Here is a 21438-nt window from a genome sequence, read left to right on the forward strand (position 1 = left end):
TTCACTCACATATTTATAGATAATAGATTATATGTGAGGCACTACCAATGTCTACATGTAGACATTTTTTTGTGGTCTTAACACAGTTGATAGCACGTCATCTTGTGACAATCCATCTTAAAAATGCCCTAGTTTACTCCCATTGGATTGGCAGAACATTGCATGGAATGAGGACCATTAGTGCGTAAATGTGTGTGTATTTGTAAATGGGTTTAAAGCGCTATAAATATAGCGTTTGATTCCTTGCTTCTAATTTGGTATGATTAAAACGGAATTATTGTTTTATCTCTAGTTGGTAGGCCGCCAGCTAGATGTGGCAGGAAGATACTGAAGGTAGTTGGCATGGGTAGTAAGTGTACTTTGTAAGTTGGTAGCAAGTACTTTGTTGTCTTTGTACGTGTTATGTAATTTGACTGCTTCATGCTAACTCTAATGAAAACTGTATTTTTTTATCATTTTCATTTCAATTGCAACTAGCATTCAGCAATGTTTCCAAACGCCTGCAGGACTCGAACAGATGTTTTGATGCTCACTCGGGGAGGCAAGGCTTTTTGTTTTTTTTAAATCATTTTTTATCTGCATTTATTTTGCAGCTGTTCAACTGTCGGTGTAATCAGGGCCAAGCTGGCGAGGATGCTGCCTGCTCGACGTGATTTTAATGGTAAACTTCATCATGTTCATGAAGAAAATGACAGGGATGCAAACTCTACCCAAAGTTGAAAGTGGCAGTTGGAAGCATGTTTGGCTGCTCAACGCGGTAGATTCGTATTTAAATGCCGTAAATTCTACCGAACTGAAGCTAACACTAAAATTGAAGAAGGTAAGGAGAGGGTTGAACTGACTAATCAACTATTAACCAATGGCTTCACTATTTTGGACCGGTATGATCATCTACACTTGAATTCAATTAATCACTCATCACACATTTTTGTCAAATTGTCTTCCATTAGGCCAATTTACAGAGTATTTTCCACTTGCTCGTTTACTGCCATTGCCAGATACACTATGAAGCCGTCCATGACATGTCTGGCAAACTAGATGTCACAGTCTTTATACATACACAAGAGTTTGAAATAATTAGACGGATGAGCATCATGGTTAGCTTCGCATTGGCAGATTCCAATTACTGTTCGTCATAAAAGACTTAAACCAGCTACAACTGGTTGACAAGACATGGGCAAAGATCAGGGGTGCCATTGTGAAGAAAAGATACATCTGAGCTGCCAAATGTGCAATAATGAGCCAGTCAGGATCATTTTAAATTTACTACAACATGCATCATTAAGACAGTCGCTTTGCAGCAGTGATCCCCAACCAAATCTGGTTTTATGTGAGAAAATGTATTTGATAGACCTTTATGAGTAGTACAATTTAAAAAAAAAACATTGGCTACATTTGCCATGAATTTGAGCGTCCAGTTATAGCTTATAAAATTGCTCAACTAGGGTCATTTCTATGTATTTACATTATTGGGGCATTAAAAAAAAAAAAAGCTGATTCATATCCCCTTTATAGAGTTTACTGAATTAAAGCCCAACTCCTTAACGTTTTCCTGTCTCTAAGTCAACCGTTTTATTTTACCATGATGAGAAATATTAATTTGCTCAAATCTGTATCCAAATAATTAAACAAAAACTTTAATTAAGTGGTTAAATTAACGAACAATACAAAAACAGATCAATTAAATTACTCAGTCTCTGTTTTCATGCCGCAAAATTCAATGGTGGAGAGGTTTATTTTTCTTTCCGCCCATATTGTCTTGATGCAAAACCTGCCCATGCTGCAAAAAAGCTTGATTGCTAGTCAATAGGCGGTAGAATATAGTACGGAACATAACCCACAATGGTGCTTGCGCCGCAAACTTGGGTCTCTTTGATTTGCAAGAAAGAAAAAAGTCATCCTTATGGGACTCGGTGGAATCATCTAGATAATGTGTTAAATATTAATGCGTGGGTTTAACTAATTGCACGACACACAGTGGGTGAGCTTCGCTAAATTAGCTGGTGCCGCTTCTCGTCGAGCTGGAGCGAAGACAAGCAGGAATTATTTAGTGGTGTCTGTGGCAGGCACGCCCGTCATCATAGAGAATAGCTAATGAATGGACTAGCACAACGGGATGAAATAAAACTATATGACACGTGACAGAATGAACAAGAAGAGATGTTCAACGAGAAACAAACATCCTCGCCAATGAAAACTGCATGATACAAATACAGATATTCCCAATAGGCTACCAATTAAAAAAAAACTGATATTATAGGTTGATATTTTTGGTCATATCGGAACATTAAGGACCATACTGTTGATGCATCTGGGTTTAAAGCTAAAAAGAAATAAAAATGACCAAAGAAGGTGAAAAAAAGGAGAAGTCACTGGTTTATAATACGCAAAATGCTACTCAATGGTTCATAGAATAATGGATAAGTACGTAAAAGTCAATGGGTGCCATTTATGGGGCATCTAATCCATTGTTCAAATGAACGACTCTCCCAGTTTGGATAGATTTGATGGTTACATATGATGGACTCATTTAAATTCACAGCAAAAAGACGAAACAAGACAAATAATTTGACGTCCATCATCGACAATAGCAAGAGTTAAGAAAGATCAGATTTTTTTTAAACAGATTTTAAGGAATATTCCAATATGACTCAGGTTGGGACTCTACTGTAATCTGAATTTGAAATAAAATTCTCCATACAGTAGGGTTTTTTTTAAAAAAAAAAAACAAATGACAAAAATATACTTTTTGATGGCTGGCAGATGTCACAAACCCTCCACATTATTGAAACGGTTTGTCTCCATCAAATAGTTGAATCAGGCTGAAAATAAGCAGGGAACTATGTCCTCCTGACATGGACGACAGCTGTCTAAATGTATTGTATATGAAATGACAACCCGCAGGCGGAGCGGTCACTAAGGTTAGGATATGACTGACAAAACAGTGGCCTCTCAGTGGTCACCAAGAGGCTAACTAACTGGTGCCGACATGCTGGGAAGAAAAGCTAACATCGAAGCCAATGATGTGGTTTCATTCGAAGCGCAAATGGCAGCACTCACCTGGAACTAATTAAAATGACAGAGAAAATCGATTAGGCACCAGGATGACAAAATGATTGCAATAATCCTAATTTTAATTAGGTTTTCAATAACCATCGTATCACTCTGAGGGATTGCGATTCGTTTCATCCGTGACAAAAAAAATGCTCTCCAATTATACTACGGAGAAAAAAAAACTTCTGCAAAGGCAAAATGTGTCACATTTGCTCCATCATCCAGTCACTCCATGTTGCTTAGCGTCAATTAGAATACACCAGTACGTAAATTAATCATTACTATTCCCCCCAAAAGCACACAAAACATGAACTTTCAATTTCTTCACCGTACAACATTGTCAATGTTTACCTTCTATTGAGCTTTCCAGGAACATTTAGTTAATGATGTTATTTTTTTTCTCAGAGAAAATGAATCATGTTTGTTTTTTTCTATAATAGCTTCCAAGAGATTCAAGGGCACTTATCCCTGTATACTCACTAAACATGACTTAAAAGGACAATAATGAATCCTTTATTCAAAGTCAATGGTCAGAAGAGGCGAGTAGATGTGTCACATCCCGCCTACGTGCATCAGAACACTCGGATGGAATTAGCAGGGGACGAAATGTCAAATGGAAGACGCGGGACAGCCTCAGGCGTTGCCACAGCAACACTTCTGATGGGCATCAAGACTTTGGGATGACCCAAACAAGTTTGCAGGAAGTGAATCAAATCTGTGAATGTCAATTATTCGCATTGTTTGGTCCTAGTTGGGCTCGCAAAGTTAGTTTTGATGTACGAATCTGAGATATGATAGACAGGTCTTTCATGAGTCAACCTCTAAACTCAAGACGAGAAGAAAATTGACCATTTGAGTTCACAGAAATATTTTAGGCCAATTTGGATAATTAGCAAGAGGGGTTTAAATCATTTGAAAGTTGAATAAGCATAAGATAGTAGATTAAAATGTACTTTTTACCAAAGTATAATGGTCAATTTGTGATTGGGGTTTTTCTATCAATGAAATATTGTACTTACCAGACAACTGGACTTTAAGACTCATACTCGAGTTGCGAATTCGATATCATGCAACTTGATTCAGACATATTTGCCATAAAACACAAACCTCTTGAGCCTCTTGAGAAATTTTGGGGCTATTGTTAAGTCCGGCTGCTTCTACATTGTTTACGTGATGCGCAGGGGCCTATCTCAACTCGTAACTTTAATTATGTTTGTATATCTGCTTAGTGAGATTTTCCTAATGACTTTTAGAGACTCATTTGCAAACTTTTCTTTTTACGGAGATAGCTGGAATGAAATTGCTGCTCTGTTACTAAGGGGACCAAAACCCCCCTCTTGTTATTCATGACTCATGTAAAGTGCGCCTCTCATGCTGGGAGCAAAAAAAGAAAAAAAAACCCAAAAATACAATCCCAACAAATATGTTCCTGATCAGCCTAGCTCACCAAATGACTTCCAGGACCCTCCCGTGTGATTTCTCCCCCTCCGGTTTCAAATTATACACTGAACAGCCGCTGCACATACTCTGCCTCGTAACATTTGTGAGACGGATGCCAACGGAAAGTAACGTAATTCGCCTTATTTGGCGAGAACAGGTGCCGCCGGCTCATTATACAGAATCCCACGTGTGTCTTTAACAGACGTCGGGAAATACGGACACCCTATTAGCAAGTCTACCCACTGTGTGGTTCAGTGACAACTGCGGTCAAGATAGATGAGAAGGAGTGATGGACGAAGAACCAGCTAGTATGCCCATCATTTTTAACTGAAACTGTGGACATTGACAAATTCTATTTAAAAGAAAATGCATCGTATTTGTTATTTGATTGTTCAAAATGCAATTATACTCCAAAAACAGATAATTCCAAACTCATCTAATAGCATGACCCTAGAACAATAGATTTCTAAAATGACGATTATTAGCAAATAATATGCCGGCGGTATGCAATATTAACTTTTTAGGGGCTGATTTCCAACCACTAATCGCCCTACACAAGATGGCTGCTAGTCACACACAAAAAAAGGAGCATTTGTCACCTTTCCCAAGACGATAGACGTCCAATCATCCTTCTGGTGTACATGTCAATGGGTTTACCACATTGTAGACAACCAGTGCATTTAAAGTGGATTTAATTGTGGGGGGAAAAAGTATTTTGTATGTGGATATGAGGCATAAATTCTCCATAACAGCCACTAAATATTCAAAGCTGAACTTTGCCCCTAAAAAAATGACAAATAAAAATGACAACTCATTTGTTCATGGTGTCTTTGAGGCTAAAACCACAATGACTTCAGAAATTCAACTATGTAGACCAGGCAAAAAGCTTGGGACTATAAATGATGGTCAAATAAAATGGAAACATATTAGCATTGGTGCAAAATGGTCAACCGTATATGGTACTATGTGAATTATGCAAATGAGTATTGAACAAAACTGGTTAATTTATTCACGTAGTGCTGCTTTGACATTTACGTTTGGGAGCAGCATGGAGGTTATTTTTAGAAGGTCGCCGAGACAGATGTGTGAGTCGAGGTATGGGGGCTTGCAGCTTGAAATATTAAATTTGGAATTTATTGAGGGAAGTTAGGGAAAGTTGCAGGAATAAGAATTAGATTTGGGGAAATTAAATTGAAAGTAAATCAGTCTTGCTTGTAAACACATTGAAATTCTGTGTGTTTTATGTTATTAAGTTAAAATGGAAAATCAATCCATCAAAAGTCTTTTAATTTTCTTCAATTGTGCATGTAATGATTCATCATCATTACGTGTGGATTGAAATCTGAATAGCAGACTCGTAGAGAACACTTAATTGCTAAGCATCAGTCCACCAGACGGATTTCAAACTATAGTAACAATCATATGAAAGCCTTAGTTTATAATTACTCTCATTTATAATTGTCCTTAAATTGTTCTAGAGATTTTCCTCTACCTTATTTGACACTCAATTCAAAGTTGTATTCATGATGCCATAAATCCAGTATTTCTAAGTAAAAACTGCAGAATTTGGGAAGAATTCGTGAAAAATCGTTTGCAAACTTTTACCACACCACTTTTGTCAACTTATAAATAAATCCAATTTAGAGTTACCCATTTCTCTAGCTCCAGTTTACAGTCGGGAAAAAAAACATTTAGAGTTTGTCTTCTTGAGAGTTCTTCGACGCCTATAGAAAAATGTGTTTAATTAAATACACAGTGGTGTATAAGAAGATTTAAGTTGAGCTTCAGGACTATCACTAGTTATTAGCCTTTCCTTTTTCCATAGTTTGTAAAGAGAAGAAAAATATGGCGACAGAAGGAGCAAGATCCTTGGCATGATGAATTATTGACTTTAACTCAACATCTCCTCCTGTTTACTGTTTATCTTTACCTTCCACCTTCGTCTATGACTCCAGACAACCAATGTTAACATGCAAAATGCACTTAACGCTTAGTGCAGAATTGAAGTATTTCTTGTCTGAAGTCAACATAGGTATGACTTTAAAGTTAGAAGTTCAGAGCAAGTGGGATAAATAAGTTGTTGAGTTTTTTTTGTTGCAATTTAGGATATTCTTCTAGAGATCCTCGTTAAAGGGACAGCTTGTAGGACAAATTGACGCCGATAAAAGAGCAATAATTCTTTTGAAAGCAAAGCTCCTCAGTCAGTACTAATGAAAGACGTTAATGAGGAGGAAAGAGGTTAATGAGGAAAGATAATGCAAGCTCATTTTCTATAACACACTTACTACCGTTGACATCCTGACTAGGATTATTGTGACTGCAATAAATGACTAAGTAAACTTGTTTGTTTAGGTTGTCAACGATTAAAGTACTGGATAATTGATGATATCAGCAGGATCGAATTGGGCTTAACAAGTACAAGTAAAAGGATAAAGTAAAATATGTTGATCCAGCTAACATTTTATCAAATTTGTTTCCCGCTTGGTGATGTGTTTTAGCGACTACAAGTTATAATTATCCCCCAAAAATCTAAATTAATAGCTAAATAATTTAATAGTTACACCCTGAATTAGGCCATCTATCTTTTTAATCTAAAAAATATAATTTCAATTCAAACTGAGTTTATTTCTTGCTAAAAAGATGAATGGCAGAACTCCAATCTCCAACAAAAGGGTTGATATAAAGTTGTTGTTTTTTTTCCCCCAATATTTTTCATTGGTGCCTTCAATGAAGTCGCCAAAGGGGAGGAGTCACCGAGATAACTCTCGTCGCTCTTTAATTTGCATCGTGCAAGACAAAAGACGCTTGAGGACAGCGGGGCGATTAGTGGCGAGTAGCGGCCATTTGTCCCGCTCGGCCGGCTGTCAGCTGCACCAGAAAAGAGGGACACGCTGACCTCTTAACATCCACGCAATGACATGCAGTCGAGTCGAAAATTATTTTCGGAAGCAATGAGTGGTCACTACTGCAGTCACTGACAAGGTATTAAAAATGTTCTACTTTTGCAGGCTTCACACTCCAAATGTCTTATGACCCTCGAAATACTACCCACATTATCATTCGACTCATACGTGATATATTTGAATAGAGCCTATTATAAGAAAAAACCCTCCAGTGTTAGGATATTTTTCATTCCTGTTACATTATTCAAATTGGAATATCCCTAAAAAAATGTCAACAAATAATATTATATTACCAGTAGAATTTATATTAATAGAATAATATATTTGCGCCTTCCAAAAAATGAAATTATATTTGATAATAAAAATGATAGCCCTGAGTTTAGCTCACTTTTTGTTGCTATGGTAGTTAGTATGAATAATCTTAGAGCCTTAAGATAAGTATTTTATCTATTTATGAAGATTAAAAAGCAGATCAAACTGGCTTTTTCAAGACATTTGGACATTGAAATAATGTGTCAGTTCAAGACTGATTAGAGAAAAATAGAAACCGAGACCATTGTTCACTATTTTCATAGTCAACTTTTTAAAACACTGTTTTACCATAATTGACGTTTGTGTGGGTGTTTACTGCTCTTTGGACCGAGAGTGAATAAATATTATCGCAGTGGGCGTTGTGGTATAATATAAACATGCCCTTCACCATATATGTTTCTTTGAGGGCAAGCGAGAAGCCTTCGCATCGATTGTAAGTCATGAAAAATGTTTCCATTGTTCTTTTGTGTTGAAATGAACAGAAATTGACTTTGACATCTTTGCTACAGTACAGCCTGAAATAACCTGGCCATTTATGCAGTGGAGTGACCTTACAAATGAGAAAGCGCATGCAATTTTGCTATCCGCGTTCAAGGTTCTTGTTCGCTTTGCCTAGTCGTGACGTGGATGCCCTGATGGCAAATTAGGGACCATTCTTTTCAATCACAACAGGGTGAAAGCTCTACCATCGTCAGTGGCAAAGTGGAAATTAGATTGGGGTTATGGCAAGAGGGTTAATGAGATCTCAGCGACCGACTGGAGACCAATGTGTTTACTTTCATGGGGATCGATGTAGCGGGTTGGCGGCGAACATGAGTGCACACACTTCATGATTGCAGATGTGCGCTTAAGACTCAATACAGTGGACCCACAGGGTATCTTCACATTACGAAGTGGAATATGATGTTTTTTCGTCCTCTTATCACAGCCTTAGTCCGCCTTACGGCATCAACAAGAATTTCTCACGCCTAGACGCAAAGTTCCAAAATTCAAACATGCCGGACGGTGTGCGTCATGGCATCACTGAGACGCTGGTTTACTGTTGGTCGGGGTCACAAAGATGCTGGTCTGTTATTAGTCAGCGTCACTAAAGTCCCTCCCACAATGCCTGCTTCTATCCCTGTGTGTTTAACACTTAACTCCATTGGGGATCTCACATGCTTGATTCAAACTTTAATTCCATAACTATAACAATAAATTCCAATGCCCACCATACAACATTTTTTCCTTCCCGATCCCCGATCCGGAAGGGATTAATGTCATAACTCGAAGGTCCAAGTAAATTGACAATCTTAACACAACAGTTGGTGGGTTCAAGACGACCCTATTCCTTTTTTTATTTCAAGCCACCTCGATTTCAGCCTCAAGTGTGAGTCGTATTCACAACACCGCTGGCTGATTGTCCCTCTTTGAACAAACCATATAAAACAGGAATCACTTAAAGATCCATAAAGTGCCTCTTCAGTCTCTGAATGCAAACAGGTCTCCTGAACCTTGTTGTACCATCTGATAGATGGCCTGGCACCACATGTTTTACAACAAGAATCCCTTTACACTGACCACCAGACCAGTAATTTGGCATGGAAGCCAGATGGTGCAATGATAGCCTTCTTTATCACATGACCTGTCCTTGTTCCCGTCCTATTCTGGAGTTAAAACAAAAACAGTACTCATATCTTGACATGGTGTCCATACGGATTGCCTGTTGCGTTTAATCCAGTTTCTGAGTGAATAAAACCTGGCGGCTCACCATCTCAATTCTCACATAAAACGTTTCTCAGCATGGAAGAACTTGCACTTTCTCCAGGCACAACAATTCTGGCGATACATGACAGCATGAGTCACTGTTATACTGCAAGAAAATAGATGTATCTATTTCAAATCAAATGTGTGTTGTTCTTGTCTCTAAATCGCAGCTGACTTCAACCTACACTCTCATGTTCACAAACTGGTGATTTCAGGTACAAAGTGATCCGTTTGACGATGATAGGTTTAAAGAGATTGTAGTGTCTTCAGAAACCACAGGATTATATATGAAGTAGAGAGATACCTATAAGGTTATAATAGAAAAAAAGCTGGCGTATTTGAAGATAGTGAAAAATACTTCACAGTTATTACATTTCTGTGGCGATGCTGATGTTGCTCACCTCAGGGCAAAAATAGAGAAATGCTCAACACACGTGTTGCTGAGATTGTGATGAAGCATCACGCTGTTTAATTGGTAGTGGTTGGCTGCTGTTTCAGGTGGAAGTGGTTAGACAAAGACAACGCTAGCTCTTGGCTATTTTGAGAAGCCATCATGCTTTGTTTTTCTTAGGATCTCCCACGTGGGTTCCATCTTTCCAAGACGCAGGCTTACTCAAAAATCCAGCGCAAATGGATTTATTGATCTTTTACTTTGTTGTATTTTTTTCCGACTTGGCCAAAACAAGAGCTTCCTGTATTGTAAGGATTGAAGTGTTCCAAATGCCAAAATGATAAAACGGAAAAAAAGTAATATGTTTCTCAAAGATAATGGAAGGATTCATACTTAAACCTTAAAGAGCATATGGCCCACCAATCATAATAGAAAAAAAATACTTAGGAATACTCCCGATGATTTAATATATATTTTACACACATTTAAATTGTATATTTGTGATTCATTTATCCAATTAAATTAGTTAATACATTCAGGCAAGTAGTACAACAGTACATTAATTTTAAAATTGGTTACTTTTGTATAAATTAAATGTAATAATTAAATTGAAATTTAGAGAATTAATCACTATTTTAGCTCTAAAGAACAAGTAAGCTTCATCTATATTTTACAAGAACATTTTAGCCTCCCTATCTCTTAATCTCTCAGTCTATCGGTCTATTTTTAAAATCAATTTGAGCCCTAAACACATTGGTTTGTCCACCCTACCATGGAGAGCATTCCTTTTATCTGCTAAATAAAGGAATAACAGCTAGAAAAAAAAGTTTTTTTTCAAAGTTCTTAGTATAAATAAAAGACCTTGAGATTTCCTCACTAATATGAATTTTATAGAATCACAAAGGGCTTATTCGTTGTATGAGGTTGTTTGCCCGCAACAAAAGGACGGGATGAATGCAGGAAGTGTGGAATGAAAGAAGGAATGAAGGAAGAAAGGAAGAAAGGAAGGACAGATATCCTCATTATCTTAGCTGGCGTTAGACTGTGATGCAATTTACATTCATGAATTATTTTCATGGTTGCAGAAAAAGTAGAATAGTTCACATTGATAAAGTCAATCTCCAGCTTTAAGCCAAACAAAGCAGGGGGGACCAAAAACTTCTGCTCAAGGCCCACATATTCATTTTAAAACAAATGGAGCAATTGATCGGTAGATGAGTTAAAATTTTGCAAAATTAAATATTCTGTTTTCATTTTTCCATTCCATTTGCAACAATAGGCCACTCTTGACAAACAAAAAACATTCAGCTACCAAAAGCTGTTATTCACTGAATAATGTGAACAAGTGTCTTTTCTTCAGTCTTTGTCTCCAAACTATTAGTTCCTCCAATTTTGGGAAATAAGCACACTTGCGTAGTTTCACAAAGCAAACCAAACCTGACCTCCTTTTCAATACAACCTTGACAATTACTAACGGCATCATGAAGCGACCAGCCATTCACAGGTCTTGCTGAATGCTAATGGAGGAGCGTGTTTGTTATTAAAGCCCTTTCAGCTGCAAGCTCATGCACCTCGTGGGCTTTTGGGGTTGGCAGCTCACAACAACAATGCGAAGAGAAATGAAAAAAAAAAAACGTACTAGTAACGCCCACACGGGGTCCAACTTTTTGTATTTCTTTTCATCCGTTTTAAACCACACGAGAGCAGGAGTCTTATAGTTGATGTGAGAAGATGCCAGAAAACAAAGAGCACATTCTTGGTACGTATTTGTGAAAGTTTCAAATGTCAGTTTGTAAAGATAAAAGTTTCCATTTTTAGACTGGCAACAACATTTTCCAGATTGAAACACGAATAGTAAATGTAAACAGTTAAGTGGAAGAAGTCTGAGGAAGAAATGTCATTACCAAGTGGAAGTTTTAGACACTATAGAGTGCATCACCGATTTGGCGAAGAATGAAAGTATACGTTGTCAGTTTTTCTTCTTTGGCCCTTCTAACGGTAATTCTGCCCTTTTCTTTTTTGCATCACGACCATTTAATTCTAGACTGGCACTGCTTCTGTGACTCATTTTTCTCTAGAGAGCTTTAACGATCCTTGCTTTAGTCTGGCCAAAACAGATGTTGCCTAAAGCGTATTAACGCAAGATGAAAAACATTTAGGGATGTAGCTCCTACACGTATAAAGACAAAAATTTCCATAACATGTAGCCCACTGAAATTTCGCCAACACAATTTAGCCAATGGAAATTTTCAGAATGACATAGTCCACATCCTCAGACTTCACCCCTCTAGAAATTGCCACCAAAGATGACTAAAATTGACAATGCATGCTACATACTGCACATAAAATGGGACCAGATCCAGGAAAAGCATGTAGAGCATCAACTTACGGATGAGAAGTTGTGAGCCCCGCAAGCTTCTCCTCTATACTTGCAGGAGAGCAGCATGTCATCCAGCTGGTGGCTCAGCCTGTCCATGAATTCCAAATTGGTGCCCTCAAAGTTTCGAGGAGGCAAGAAGAGCTTAAAGTCAGAGAGCTTGCCAAACCAGGCCACACGGTCCTCCTGGAGCAGGTCAAGCACCAGTGGCCGGACAGTACGGTTAGCCAGCAACAAGCCCAACCAGTGTCCGGCAAAGTAGAGGTCACTCTTAGTGAGCTTGTACAGACGGATGGGGTTATTGTTGCATATGGTGACAACGGGAAAGTCCACCTCTTTGGCCCACTCAGTGTGGACTCGCGTATACGTTGGGAAGGACATCCAATGTAGTAGTCGGTTGGAGGACCAAGACACCAGCATCCCTAGGGAAGTGCAGAACGCCAAGAGCCAGAAGACTCTTCGTCCCAGGGAGCCGCCAGGGATGCAGACTTGCCTCAGACCGTGGAGGCGTGTCCGTGATAGAAGAGCAAAAGTGAATGCTCGGGTCGTCTCACGCCGCCGGGTGGCTGCCGGGGACCGGAGACTGCGTCCCTCTCGGGCCATGACCGTGGCCCACAGGGCTCCTACAACCACGGGAACGGCGTCATTTCCCAGCCCGGCATGCGGGGCTGCGGCCCACATGTAGCTCCAGGGTAAACGGTAAATCCACACCCGGATGAACTACCCCCCTCCCCGCCCGCCCCGGCTGATTGAGCAAGGACACTCCCGAAAGAGGTTCCCCTCTGCTTTTTAACTGAGCGGACTTGTTGGTCCCTTCTGATGCTGCCGACTCAGCGGAAGGAAATCGAAGAGCGTTGGCTCGCTGCAGTTTGTGTGACAGCGAGCGAGCGAGAGAGGACGCCAAAAAGAGGAGGAGGAGGGAGGATGAAATACAAACCAAGGCTAGGAAGGAATGACAAACGTGAGATGAGAAGGTAATGAAATCACTGAGAGCGGAGGAGCGTCGCTCAGTGTTTCTCTTGTCTACCGTTTCTTGCCTTTCAGTAACAGTGATTGACTCACGGACCTGAATGGTAGTCCACGTCAACTCACCCACTTCTTGCCACTTCCACGTGCCTCTTCACGCTCGGGCGGATGGAGTCCAGTGGAGCGATGAGTGTCTTAAGGGCAAAGCTACACAATGACACGGGTGTAGGGGAGGAAATCAAGCAGAGCAAAGCTTCCGAGTTTGTCCTCGCTACTCCTTGGGTCCCCTTCTAAAAATACTCCAATCCATCAGTTCCTTTGCTGGTCCGCCCCGTCTTCTTTTCCCACTTTCCTTCGCGCGCAGTCTCTTTCTTTTGCGTTTGTCTCTGCTTTCGTCTCCTCGTCCTCTGTTTCCCGCAGCCCTCTCTAGGCGATCTGAGCGGACCCCCCACCTCCCGCTCTGGCTGCCCCTGCTCTCCCCTGGCGCTGCACTAACTTACTTACAGCCCCGACAACCAGCTTTACCCCAGTCCCCTACCCTCGTCCTTGTATGTCTGCTGCCATCGCAATTAAACAGGACAACGTCAAGATCATTAGGAGTCAATCAATATCAATATATAATGAAATCCTAGTAATGGTACAAGTAAATAAACTCAAACGACATCCAATGCCTTTGTATATGCTTGATGGATTAAATATCAGAGTCTATTTTTTTTTCATTTTTACAAATTCAGATGATATGTGTACATAACAACAGCTGCTTTTAGCCTCTTTGTGATATAGATCATTTGAAAGAGTTGGACTGGGTAAGAGATGAAAAGGAATATTGTAAAATGTCCTTCAGATGCTTTAATTGTTTCTCTTTCTCTACTGTTCTTGTCAAAATGCTGAATAAACACAAAAAGGAGTTTTCATATGAGCACATCAAATATTTCACAGCTCGCCCTTTTGGACCCAGCTGTGTGCTTGTGTTGCCAATTCATTTTTCTTTTTAGACAGCAGTGCTCAGTAATCTAAAGGTGGCGCTGGCCAGAAAAAAAGAAAAAAACAAAGACCACAAAAACCTACTTTGAATCCTCATAATCTCACTAAAAAGCACATACTGATGAACTGTAAATGTAACAAATATACTGCTGTTGACATTAAAAGCAATGAAACGCCGACGATGAAAGAATATTGAAGTCTCTGGTATGTTTTTTTTTTTTAAATTAACATCACAATACGCTTACTGCTGGTCTAAAAACCACTTAAAGCCCTTGGAACAAAAAACATCCTTAATTTGTTTTCCTCCTTATGGAAAATCTAGTCTAATTTGGTCTACTGTCTGTTCCAAGAAAAAGAAGCAAGAAGAGTGAGACAGCATTGAGTTACTAAACTCGTTACCTCTGAACCATTAGCTCCTTTAAAAATACAATTATTTACCAGAGCGTGGAAAATGATTCCCTATATTGAAATTCAAGTCATAAGACTATTATCTCACACATGACAAGCATACAACAAAAACTGAAATACAGTGTTTTCTACACAGGAATATGGAGTACACATCTTTGTGTTGATATTCTTCTCGTTTTTGTGCAGTTTTTATAATTCAATAATACTGGAGATTTTCCACGTTTGGACTTTGACTCGTCTAGTAGACATTCAATAATTTCAAATGGGAAGTTGGCAGTTTTAAACAATTAACATGGCAAACTTCATAAAAAAATTAGATATTTTAAGGGGCCAAATACCTTCTCACAGTACTGATAGAGAGGAAGAAGTTTACCCCCCCAGGGATGTGCTGTCTTGTTACAAAGAGGCGGGAGGTGTAAAAGGTCAGTATAGAACGCCAGCCTTCAGTGTGAATGATGGCGCTGACATTTCCCTAAGAGCTCCACCCACATCAATTCACCACGACATCATAAAAAGGACGCCATGTGCTGTGTTTTTTCCTTACATGCGCATTTAACTGTAATTTTATTTCTTAGCACAGAACAGCCTTTCTTATGTTTCCTGCTAACTTCCAATTTCTCTTCAACAGTTACCACCAGGCAGCATATTTCTGTATTAGTTGGTACGTTGGCCAATTGTTCCCCTTATTAAGTAATAACAAATCATACAAATGTCATGCGTTACATATTTACTCACATAGGGGGCACTTAAAACTATAAAAATTTTCCCCAAAGTGGACGGGGTGCCTACATTGCTTGCTGACGCGCTATATTCATATAATGAAAAGGCGGATTGACAAAAAAGCAATTGATAATGGCATTTTCTTCTGCTACCAGTGAGCCAAAATGGGTAAAATGAGATCGGTTTTACAAAAAAATAGCTTTTTCCAAACATTTTTTCCCCATACAAAACTTATACGGCATACACAATTTGAAATGATAAAAAAAACATAAGATGAAAGGTATGCTTGTGGGTACTGGGTGTGAATATCTGTGTGCTTTAGCTTCACTAGTGAGACTAAATTCCCTATATTGTGTGGGTGAATGCTTGTCTATGCACCTTGACATTGACTGATAACTAGTGTGCTGCTGCTTGCTGTTATGTGTCTCGCTATGTTGTTGCATGAAACAGTGACTGGGGCATTTTCTTATGTCACAGTAGAAATGTGCATTATGGCCTTAAAATAAAATCTCAGATTTTTTCCTCCAGCAGAAATCCATTAGTAACCCCAGAAAATGTTTCTATGCCTAAAAAAAATAGCAAACAACAATGGCATTAGTAAAAAAAATCATGAAAACTTTGCCACAACGCTGTGGTTTAATTAAGCATGAGACAATTACGCTATTAGGTTAATGTTATGATGTTCTGCGGCAATCATCCCATTTCTCCAACTCATCCCTCATCCATTCACCTGATCTTAATCCATCATTTTGTCTTTTTTGAGCCCCCACGAGCAGATTTGGCGCAGATTTATGGTGTCATGTCGCCAATAAATAACCTCACAGTGCTACGAGGCTTCCTACAAATTGCTATTAGGTTTCATCAAGAGAGAAAAACAGATACAAAAGATGGTTCAAAAGTGAAGAGATTGACAAGAGCATAGAGATGTCTTTTTTTCCTTTGCGGCCCCCTCAGACCCACTTGAAAGGTCCTCACCAAGCCAAGTCATGCAAATCAAATTGTGATAAAGAATAGGATTTGATGTCTGTGATTACTCCTGATTTTATTTTCGTGCTCTCTAATCAAAAGCAATCTCCAGTCCGCTCAAAGGCAATGGGAAGGCGAAATGGCTCCCACCAAGTGATGGTTTTCATTTCATTCATTCATTTTCTAGAGTCTACCCTTAGAATTAGTTGTCAACCAATCGCAAGGCACAAATAAAATGAACAACCGTTCACATCCACACAATTTCGAGTGTACAACCAGACCAGCATGCATGTTTTGAGAACGTGGGAGGAGAATGAAGCTCCAGGAGAAAACCCACGCAGTGAATATGCAAACTCCATACAAAAGGGTCGGAACCCCACAGAGGATTGAACCCTCAATCTCAGACCTTTGAGGCCGCCATGCTAACCACTTCCCTCCCTGCTGTTCATTTCAGCTTAGTCTTGTAAAGAATTAACCTTCAGTTAATTATTCTGACATTCTTTTTCAGAACCCCATCTGTTGAGTTTCATAAGATTTTCCTCAACGTTTCCGTCAGAAAACGTTGAATCGATTTTTTCCAGATTATCCAACCAGCATTGGTATGTAAAGCTCCTTTCCAACGAATGTTCGACTGTACGCCCTTATTCCTAGCATTTGCTAATGTCCCAGCTTCGTTACGGCTCTGATTACCCCCACATTATCTTTTAGTGGTCTTAATTAAAGCTCATTGTTCCCCGACAATCTAGTCCCGCTCTGTCATGCCATAATCTCACAAAAATGGGGGTTAATCCCTCTACTTGGATGAGGCGGATCAACGAAAACATTTGAAGACTCGTCAGAACATCAGACCGCCTTAAAGATGCAAAGCTACGCAGATGATTGGACGTGTAACGGATGAACGTCAGCAGCAATTTCACACAAGAATGCGCTTCGCCGAGGCCAATGTGCGCATACGTGTGAATACATTATGCTGATCTGAACACCTTCATCTTTGACTTTATTATGCACAACAATAACTCTTGTATAGCAACTCTTTCATTTCTATGCACATTAAAATAGAATAGGACGCCAGATTGAAATCATTTCGCAATCGAGCACGACCAGACCATGTATTTTTGTAATGAAAGACAATGTAGTGTGTTTATTCGCCTAAATTCTCTTCCTGTGCATCATCTTTTGTAAACGTCAAAAGCAATTTAATGTTAAGCACTAACAGATGCTACAGATTTCATATATGCATTGAAATCAATTTTGTATTGTATTGTAAACATGTTATTTTAAAATGAATGCTAACAAAATATTTATATACACTAGAGTCTTGGTAAACCTTCAAGTGGTTTTGTCAATACAATTCACAATCAAAAGATGCATCACACACACACACACACACACACACACACACAAAGACAAAGTCAAAATGCCGAATGAGAAGTCAGTGAAAGGTGACGGATGATAAAATAAAAAATGCATCACAAAAGCTTGCAAATCAAATTGATTCAATTGAAAGATTGTCACAAAGCTACAGATTGCCTATGACTTTGGCACACACCATTTTGAAGTGAAAACAAAAAACACCGATAGAGCAAAATAGGTAAGAACAAAAGTGACATCTACAATGACAAGTCTCCCAGATGCAGGTATAGAGGGCACACTAGATATCCCTAATCTATTCCTTTCAACCTGTCCCATTTGGGGTCACCACAGAATGTCAACCTATCGTCTACAGCCTCCTCTCTGTCACCCCCTACACTCACGTCTTCCATCACCACACCCATTTTTGGTCTTCTTGTCCATCACTTCCCTGGTAGCTCCATCCTCAAAAACCTTTTACCAAATATGTACCCCGTTTATCGCAGTTAAATGGTTCCGACACCTGTCTCACAATGTAGGGACAGTGTTTTATAGTCCTATTTAATATTATTTCTCCTCTCTGCACTATTATTTAACTCAAAAGGGTACACACTGCCCCATAGTGGTCAATATCCTCTTCAAATGTGCCTTGACCCCTCCCTAGTTCATGTTTGTATTATTGTGCCTATACTATAAACATTTCAAATACGTTTGGCGGATCCAAGACACCATGTGGTGACTCCGCGATAGTCGAAGTGTGAAGTGGCGAGGTATTACTGCACTCAAAATATCTCCTGTATATACTTTTTTTACATTTGCTTTTCACTGTAACAGAAACTCTTCTACACATAAAAAACCCATAATTCCTCTCTGAAGTTTGCATGCCTGTGTGTTTTATTACGTTTACTCCAAAGTTCTCCTAAGATGCAAATGTAAGTGTTAAGTGTGAATTCTCATCTGTATGTGCCCTGTCAACATGTGACAAATCCAGGATGTGCAACACCTCCCACCTAAAGTCAGCAGTGACATCCTCCACCTCCCCTGGCACCAAAATGATGACAAGCGTCACAGACAAAAAGATGGATGAATATTCAACTATAGTGGCGGAAAATTGCGGTTGACTGGAAATGAGTCCGACGTGTACCCCAAGCAATCCTTTATTTGTAAACAAAATTAAAACCACACATGGGCTCTGGTAGCTTTGCTCTGTCCACAAGAGACAGGAATGATGCCAGGCAAGATGGTAACGGTGCTACTTAATTTCACACCTGCCTGAGCAACAAGATGCAGGGGCAGCAACAGCTTTATAAAAACAAAAAGTCCAATGGTGGATTTGCAGATTTCGGTTGGAAAGCTTATTACTGTAAATGGAAGCATTTAAGCAAGTAGAGAGCAAGATAATTGTAATAATGAGCAGCAGCTCGCAATGGAATTGTGACAAATATTGACAAACACAGTCATTTTTTGGTGGAAAAATAAAATCGAACCATCTACAACTTGCAGTGTGTAAAAGGTGAATTCTGTGCATTATATATATATATATATATATATATATATATATATATATATATATATATATATATATATATATATATATATATATATATATATATATATATATATATATATATATATATATATATATATATATATATATATATATATATATATATATACAAGACTTGTTAAAATCTACTGATACTTCACGTTTTAAATGGTGTGTCTTATATTACACGAGACCTCCTTAAATCTCACAAAACTAATAATAGAAATAAAAGATGGCGAACATTTGCTATGTTGTGTGAAGTAAACACGAATGCCACGCAGTTGCTGACATCTGGCAAGAAGAAAGGGGTCAAGAAAGAAATAGAGAACACTGGCAAATGTGATGACCACTGATCTGACAGAATACGGAGGGCCTCGTGGTAGTGGGGGAGGGGGGTGTCCAGCAAACACCCCCGCTCGCCCTCATTAAATCGAGCTGTCAGTGGCGTTACTACACGACGGTGGTGTAAAACAATTTGTGTTAAATCTTGGATGTAATAATTAATTTAGAGGAGAAGAAATAATTAAAAACGATCAGCCAGGCGTGGCGAAACCTCTGCTTACAAAGTTCACATGATAAAAAAAGAATAACTAAAAAAATATCATGAAAATTATCCGGAAGAATTTAACAAAAGAAATGGTTTACATAATTAACAATCTGGTGGTGTGATGCATGAATTCACCTTCTACCCTCATGAAATTGCTTTATTAAAATGGATTTATGCATTCATCTCGTAATTCATTTCTTTTGAATAATAACAAGTACAAATTGAGTTTTTAAAAAAACTAATGAAAGGGGGGAAAATGATATGGAAATGAAAGTACTTTGGTTTTTCGAAGCATTAGTACTATTTGTCCAATCATAAATTTAAAAAATATATATTTGGGATTAATTTAGCCCCTTTACCTCAATCAGTGGTTAATTAATTTAAACGAACCTTTCAAGGTTTTTAATGGCACATATTGTACATCATAAATGTCCCTGGCCACATATTGATTTTGTCATGAAAATGACTGAAAAATGAGCCCCCCCCAGTCACTCTCCATTTTCTTCCACTCTTAGTCGTTCATGAAAAGTTCATCAAAAGTGTTCTGCTGTATTTTTGACTGACGGAAAAGCGGGCCAAGGAGACGAGAACGATGAGCAGTGGTGACAAGACGTGGGCGGCGTGGCGTGAATGAGAGGAAATAAAGGACGTCTGGAACATAAATGTGTCCAGGCTGTAATGCACCAAACTTTGGGACAGTGGCGTCAGCACAGAAAAAGAAACAGTGCAGCGTCTAATATCTATTTTAGGAAGTATTTCAGGAGAAAACTAAATATAAGGGATTTCGAAAAACTATATATATGTATATAGGTCTGCTTATCTATTATCATAAGTTATAAATGTTATTTTTCACAGTGTTAAAGACCCTGTGAATACATTTCAGCGGTGTCACAACATGTTATAGACAAAAATCTATTTAATGTGAGTTACAATATAATGTTGATGGATTTTCAACTACAGTTCAGTTTTCCAGGTGCACCTGACATGTTTTTCCTTACTCTTTACTCTCATTGGCCGACAACAAAAGACTTCCAAAATATTTTCAACTGGGAGAACTAGCTTGAATGCACATGGTTACGTGTCAACTTCTTACAGCTCGCTTCCCACTTCCTTGTCAATGTGCTGAATGCAAAAGAAGATTCCCAAAAGGCATCTGACTTTCCCAAAAAGCATCTGACTTCAACAAGTGACTCTCACTTTCTATGGAGACCTCCGGATAAGAAGCTGAAAGCTGCAATTTGTTGGGGAAATAAAGATAAAAACATCTTGATCCTGGCCAATGCAATCATGAAGGATAACAATTTTCCTTTTATTTTTTTCATCGCGCAACCAATTTCAACAAATCACAGACTGGGTGAAGTATTGCCTGAGAGGAGTCTACACAGCACTTAACATTTTGAATCACTTGATTCCCATTGAAAAATAGGATTGGAGAACATTCCAATTATTGTGAGAGATGTGAATTTATGATGACTCACAATTAGGTCAAAAAATAACTTATACTAAAGAAGACATAAGTTGGGTATGTAGAGTACCATTAAAAATGGCCAAAACAAACCCTCTGTTTTCTTATCGCAAAGCGTGAATGCAGCCTGTGAGTAAATTTATTCGAAAGCAGATTAATATATAGACTGAAAAAAATTAGGCGCCTGTCTGTCCATTGCTTTTAGATGAGAGAATGCTCTCATCATTCCATCCTTCACTTGTCGGCTTTCCCGGGGGCTGCTT

At 38.7% G+C, this 21438-nt stretch overlaps 1 protein-coding gene across 2 annotated transcripts in view; it reads right to left on the minus strand.

Moving 5' to 3' along the window:
• Positions 1–21438, minus strand: part of asic2 (acid-sensing (proton-gated) ion channel 2) — a 95014-nt gene that overhangs the window by 31579 nt on the left and 41997 nt on the right. The window contains exon 1 of one of the 2 annotated variants that reach the window (XM_077734652.1): positions 12236–13636. The exons of the other annotated variant lie outside the window; for it this stretch is intronic. Coding sequence (XP_077590778.1) covers positions 12236–12904 — 669 coding nt within the window. The 5' untranslated portion in view covers positions 12905–13636. Of the gene's footprint in view, positions 1–12235; positions 13637–21438 lie in introns of those variants that run through there. 2 annotated transcript variants of the gene reach the window in all.

This window comes from Stigmatopora nigra, chromosome 15, assembly GCF_051989575.1.
Source record: "Stigmatopora nigra isolate UIUO_SnigA chromosome 15, RoL_Snig_1.1, whole genome shotgun sequence".
NCBI lineage: Eukaryota > Metazoa > Chordata > Actinopteri > Syngnathiformes > Syngnathidae > Stigmatopora > Stigmatopora nigra.